General features: G+C 42.0%; 1 protein-coding gene across 7 annotated transcripts in view; it reads left to right on the top strand.

Moving 5' to 3' along the window:
* LOC138792484 (serine/threonine-protein kinase Nek5-like) overlaps positions 1-5455 on the top strand; it is a 35049-nt gene extending 29594 nt beyond the window's left edge. For all 7 annotated transcript variants that reach the window (XM_069969972.1, XM_069969973.1, XM_069969970.1 and 4 more), the window contains 2 exons: positions 2451-2559; positions 4884-5455. In XM_069969972.1, coding sequence (XP_069826073.1) covers positions 2451-2559; positions 4884-5277 — 503 coding nt within the window. In that variant the 3' untranslated portion in view covers positions 5278-5455. The remainder of the gene's footprint in view (positions 1-2450; positions 2560-4883) is intronic.
* The last annotated feature ends 1540 nt before the right edge of the window (positions 5456-6995 follow it).

Raw genomic sequence — 6995 nt, forward strand, 5'->3', positions numbered from 1 at the left:
GATTCGGCTAGTTTGATGTCTGTGCCGGAAGCTCCATTCAGGGCCTCAGTGACAGATTCTATTCAACATCAGTAAATGGAGGTGGAAGGCCCGCTGTTCACTAAAAGAGCCTGATTGACCCCACTGACTTGACTGGGGTTTGTCAGGTTTTCAGTATGGTGTCCATTCATTTGGCCAGACAATGAAATACTGCATATTGGGTATTTTGTTAGGTCGTTTGGATGGATTCTGCAACAGAGACCTCGAATGTAGCCTTAGATGTTGTGAATTAACTTTATTGCCCAGTTATGACTCAGCCTGCTGCCTTTTTAACGCTCTTTCGTGGGTGCTGGGAAAAGCTGGATCCAGTCCTGGGAAACTGGAAAAGTTTCACAGGACTGGATCCAGCTTTTCTTAGCACCTGGGAAGGAGCGGTACGGAGTGGCAGTCAGTTAAACAACAGCCGGCTGATGAGCGGATTTCAGATATAACGAATCGCTTCACTTCATTATTACTGTAAATTCGCTCACCTCTAATAAAAACCTATATATCAACCTAACATTAAAAAAAAAAAAGTGGTCCTTAGGTGGTCTCAAATTAGGTAAATGCAACCTCCGATTAACATAAATACGTAAACAATTAGTCTCTTTATTTATTCAGCAAAAACTAGGCCAAATTGCAGAAACAGTATGTGAAAACAAGTAAGTACCCCCTTACTGCTTACAGAGGAATTAAGAGGTCAAGGTCATAAGCCTTTGATAACTGATTATGAGAAGGTATGACCATCTTCATAAAAGCAGATGTTTTGGCAGTTTGCTATTCTGCGACATTCGGGTGTGCTTTAACACAATGCCAATGTAGAAAGACATCAGCAATGGGGCCCATTAATCTAGATGTGTTCAGTTAAATAGTTTTTATTAAGGTTTTCCATTTTAAACATATGAACAGTGCACCAAATGGACCCGAAATAATACATCACTTCTAGAAGGTGTTCCTATTGCCAAACTATTTGAAGTTCATTATTCGACAGTGAGAAAGATTATTCACAAGTGGGAAAACTGTTGACAATCTGCCCAGAAGTGGACATCAGACCATGCAATATTTGAAGAAACTTTTCTGGAAGGGTTGCCAGGAGAAAGCCTCTTCTTCCTGAAAAGAACATAACTTAGGTTTGCAAAGTTGCATCTGAACAATAAGAATTCTGGAATATGTCCTTTGGACTAACAACAGCAAACTGGAGGTGTATGGCCATAAAGCACAGCTTCATAATTGTTGAAAACCAAACATACCTCATATGAACTGCCAAGCACAATGGTGGTGGGGTGATCATTTCCAGCCGCATAATCTGGACACAGTGCAGTCACAGAGATGACCATGAACTTCTCTGTATACCAAAGTATGCTAGAGTCAAATGTGAAGCCATCTATCCAACATCTAAAGCTACTGGGTCAAGCACACTAACAAATCTACAACAGAATAGCTTGCAAAGAAAAAAACAAAACAAGGTGTTGCAATGTCTCAAAGTCCAGATCTTAATCCAGTTGTTGTGCTGTGATAGACCCTTGAGAGAACCATGCATAAACCAATGTCCTCTGTGAACTGAAGCAACAACATAAAGAATGGGTTACAATATCTCCATAATGATGTGGGTGACTGATAAAGTCATACAGGAAACAATTACTTTAAAGGGGTTATCCAGCGCTACAAAAACATAGCCACTTTCATTAAGAGACAACACGACTCTTGTCTCCCGTTTAGGTGCGGTTTGCAACTAAGCTCCATTCACTTTAATGGAACTGAGCGGTAAAACCCAGCCCAAGCTGGAGACTGGAAGAAAGTGGCCATGTTTTTGTAGCGCTGGATAACCCCTTTAAGGTATTGCAGCTAAAGGTGATTCTATGAGCTACTGGTTCATGGGGTGCACTTACTTTTCCACATATGGCTTTTCCATCTTGGTCTCATTTTTATAATAACGTCATGGTAGTGTCTGCTGGGTGTTTAGTGTTCATCTGAGGTTACGTTTACCTAATTGTAAGACCCTCTAAGGACCAGTAATGGTTTTTTTTATTGTCTGAGTATGCCAGCCATAAGCCCCAATCATCTGATGGTTGGGCAGAGGGGGACAGCCTAAAATATCATAGTTTACGCCTGCAAACAGGAGTAAACTATGCAGACGTCTACACCTGCCCTGGAACAGGTGTAGATTTCAGTGCAGGTCCTGTCAGCTTTACTAATCCGGCTGGTTAAATGGGGCGGGGCTTAATTTAAAGAAGTCAATTTTTACACACGAAAAATATACTATGTAAACCTACTGCAAATTGCAGATAACTTACAAATCCGATGCTAAATTTTGTGGACTGATGTGGTCGGTATGAAAAAGGAGTTACCGCCATTTTTAAGTTTTCCTATGATTTTGCCCCACAAGATTATGAAGTTACTAAATAGAATCCTTAATATATTGTGTGTTTTAGATGAAACACTGAAGCAATGGTCACCAGCCACTAAGGAACCAGAGGAAGACATGACATCTGATGATCTTGATGAAGATCGATTTGAGCCAAGATCCGACGATGAAGACACGTAGGTGTAGTAGGAGCAGGGAACAAAACTGCTATATACAACACATTGGTTAACATCATGCATGCAAGGCTTAATTTCACCTTAATGTGGATGTGACTATTGTCAATAATATGGACAAATGTGGACATAAAAAAAAACAACAACCTTAACTTACCTCTCCGGACGAGCTCCGGCATCTTCTCTCGGCCGACGTCACGACCTAGTTGATTGACTGCCTGCTCATCCAATCAGTGACTGGTACAAGACGCTGCTGCAGTCACTGATTGGCTGAGCGTGCAATCAATCAGCCAGGAGGGCATTGTTCCCCTCTTAGTGACATCATCGGAACTCAGGGGAAAATGCCTTTCAGCTGGGGTCCTGGAGCAAGTGTAGTGGTGCGGGCACATGGAGAGCCAAGTTAGGATTCTGTATTAGGTTGCCCCCTGATAAAAAATGCCCAGACTTCTCCATTCAGCTTGGCTCTGCTTTTGCAGCTTGGGTTGTAATACTGCACATAACCTGAGGACAGGGGTGGTGCTTTTTTTTTTTCAAGTGTCATTGTTGCTCAGATGGCATGGGATACACAGGACTTCCTGTTTTCTGACTGTTTCCTGTTTGTTTTTTTTTTAAAAAGTCAGAAAACAGGAAGTATCGTTTCTTCCATAACTAAAAAAAATATGAATGTAAATAGCAAATTTGCTTTATATCACATCTACTGTTGATTTAGAAAGTTATAACGACAGTGACACTTTAACCTCTTAAGGACATATGACGTACCGGTACGTCATATGTCCGCACTTGCACTTCAAAGCGGGGCCGCGTGGCGGCCCCGCTTTGAAGTGCCGCGATCCCGGGTGCCGCGAGTAGCCCGGGACCGCTGCTATTAGCGGGCACGGTCTGATCGCCGTGCCCGCTAATTAGCTAATCGGAGGCAGCTGTCAAAGTTGACAGCTGCCTCAGATTACCGGAGGCAACGTTTCCCTAGTGTCTAGTGGGGGAGATCGCTCCTCCAGGACCTTGTCCCGGAGGAGCGATCTCCGTTACTGATGCCGGCCGGGGACGCGTCCAAGATGGCGCCGTCCTCGGCTTGGCACTCGTTCGTTTTCGGCTGCAGCAGCCGAAAGCAAACGAGTGCCGATCTCATGGATCTCTGCAGCATGTCTATGCTGCAGAGATCTCAATGAGAGATCACAGTGTATATACTAGAAGTCCCCCAGGGGGGCTTCTAGTATATGTGTAAAAAAAAAAAAAAAAAGTGTTGTTAATAGTAAAAAGCCCCCTCCCCTAATAAAAGTCTGAATCACCCCCCTTTTCCCAGGTTTTAAATAAAAGTAAACAAATAAATAAATAAACATGTTTGGTATCGCCGCGTGCGTAATCGCCCAAACTATTAATTAATCACATTCCTGATCTCGTACGGTAAACGGCGTCAGCGCAAAAAAATCCCAAAGTGCAAAATTGCGCATTTTTGGTCGCATCAAATCCAGAAAAAATGTAATAAAAAGCGATCAAAAAGTCGTATATGCGCAATCAAGGTACCGATAGAAAGATCACATCATAGCGCAAAAAATGACACCTCGCACAGCTCCATAGACCAAAGGATAAAAGCGCTATAAGCCTGGGAATGGAGCGATTTTAAGGAACGTATATTGGTTAACAACGGTTTGAATTTTTTACAGGCCATCAGATACAATATAAGTTATACATGTTATATATCGTTTTAATCGTAACAACTTGAGGAACATGCATAACAAGTCAGTTTTACCCCAGGGCGAATGGCGTAAAAACACATTTCCCCCAAATAAAAGAAATGCGTTTTTTTTTTCAATTTCACCACACTTTGAATTTTTTTCTGGTTTCGCAGTGTACTTTATGCAAAAATTCAGGCTGTAATTGCAAAGTACAATTAGTGACGCAAAAAATAAGGGGTCATGTGGGTTTCTAGGTGGAAAAATGCAAGTGCTATGACCTTTTAAACACAAGGAGGAAAAACCGAAAACATAAAAACGAAAATGGGCCATGTCCTTAAAGGGTTAAGAAATTAGCTCTTTTTTTTAATACTGATTAATCCCTTTTAACATTTCAACAATCACACTTATTTTAGTGGTGCTGTAATTTTTTCTTAGGAAAGAGGGCCTCTAACAACTTATTGCCAAAAATTGCATCCGGGAAATGGGTAGATTACCTCTCTAGGAGCCCCATAGTCTTCTTCTATGGTACATAATATAATATATATATTAAAAAGGAAGAGTTTAAGTCAATTGTAGAGATCGCCTTCAGTTTTTTTTCATTGTAATGGTTCGTTCTTGTTTCATTTGTTGTTTTCCTTTTTTTTTTTTACACAGCACCTTTGAAGAGTCTGAAGATGAGCTAGAAGTTATAGAGATGATGGAAAAGGTTTTAACACCCAGAGATGGTGATGATGATGATGAAAATGATACTTCTGTAGATGAAGCTAAAAAGGAGACCTGTGACAACAATTCTCTGGAAAAACCTAGTCATAATGTGTTAAACCAAGATAATTTAGAAACAGCCATGGCAGATCATTCAACCGTGGGAAAAGCAGAAGTTAATGACAATAACCAGGACTCCACACCAGCTATGTGCACCACGGAGAATGATCATAGACCAGTCATTTCAGTAGAGGGACAGGCTGAGCTGTGCTCTGATGAGATTCCCGATACATCCCATCCTGTCAGTAAAGGTGCTCCCCAGTCTCCTATATGTTCTGTAGAATAGATATAGCAATATGTTTAATTAGGTGTGTATACAATGACACTTTTTTTTTTAGTAAATGTAAGACGTGGTCCCATTCTATTCAAGATTTAAAGATACCACCAATCTACACAATAGGTGATAAATAGCTCATCAGCGGGAAGTCCAATGGAGTAAAGTGCTCAGCTATGTTCACAAGTTCCGCTCATGTGTTTTGTTCTGTTGTTGTGATCTTTGGGGGGTCCCGGAGGTTAGCTCCCATGATCAGCTAATTGGTACCTATGGGCTCCTTCCCCATCTCTCCTTACTTTTACCATTCATTAGAGTTGTGTGAACTTCGAGCATGCAGCATTTCATTAGTGGTGGCTGCTGAAGTTTGAAGCAGCCCTAAGGCTGTCTGGAAAACATGGACACAGCCTATGGCTATGTGCAGACTATGTATTAGACAGGCCGTTCCGTGACCCGGCCGGTCTCGGAAAAGATCATCCCGGCCGGTACTGATGATCCTTTTCGGCCGCAGGGTTCTGATGCTTGCGCATCTGTGCGGGCGCGCGCACATCAGAACTCCCCACAGCACAGCTAGCTCCATGGTGTGCACTGACAGGGTTTAAGTGAATAGCGGCCGCAGAAAAGTGACGTCAGTTGTTTGCGGCGCCGCTAGGAATCCCGGCCGGAGCGTATACCATGTGTATAAGCTCCAGCCGGGATCCCATAGATGGAGAGGCAATGTATATTTTCATAATAATCACGGCCGTTGTTTTATGAAAACATATACGTTGTTTGAACATAGCCTTTGACTGTATGTTTCTCTAGGACTCTCTAGGGCTTCACCCTACTTCAGCAGCCACTGCTAATCAAATGCTGCACACTCGGGTCAGCAGCTGGCTCTGTTCACACTGGGGTCTTGGCTTCTGTTGCTACAGTAGATATGATCAATCCTATGGACTGAGTCATTGATATCTGTGCAGTTAAAGCCTCTATCACTACTTTATTATTACTACTAGGTGCCTTATCACTTCACCTAAGAGCTCTTGTACACAGCTAAGCACAGAAGCTACATAGGCCTTGGCGTGGTTCAGTGAAGGCTACACAGGATTTCAGATCATAAAACCCTGGTCATACAATAAATATAAATCAGAAAAAGGGGCCACCTATTGCAACAGTAATGTGTGTAGAGGTCTTCAGACCTTGTCCTTTCAGCCAACGTCAGGTGTAAGAACGATCAGCCATGTTACATTTCATCATGACCAAGAAGGAAGTTTCCTGCCATGTGTAGCCGTAGACGTAGTACAGCCTACCTGAATATATCTGGACCTCCCATTTGTGACCACAGCTTTATTTTACATAATACCATAGCTTCTACTTAAGACTACATAAACAGAGCTATAGTGGTTGTCCCTTCATACACATTGTGGATTAACCATGGGACCTGCTGGTTCAGGTCTGGGTAGAAATGACAGCTCTTGGGGGGAGATTTATCAAAGGGTGTAAAATTTAGACTGGTGCAAACTTATCACAGCAACCAATCACAGGGGATTGGTTGCTGTGGGTAGTTTGCACCAGTCTAAATTTTACACCCTTTGATAAAGCTCCCCCTTGGTCTTTCTCTTTGTATACCTGCTTCGATACTTATACAGTCAACATAGTATAATGTTATTATGCAATATGCTTTAGTGAGATGTATTTTTTTTTTTTACTATGTAGTGTCTTGATGGTATTATTAAAGATGTACATGTATAGTC

Source organism: Dendropsophus ebraccatus, chromosome 5 (genome assembly GCF_027789765.1).
Source record: "Dendropsophus ebraccatus isolate aDenEbr1 chromosome 5, aDenEbr1.pat, whole genome shotgun sequence".
Classification (NCBI taxonomy): domain Eukaryota; kingdom Metazoa; phylum Chordata; class Amphibia; order Anura; family Hylidae; genus Dendropsophus; species Dendropsophus ebraccatus.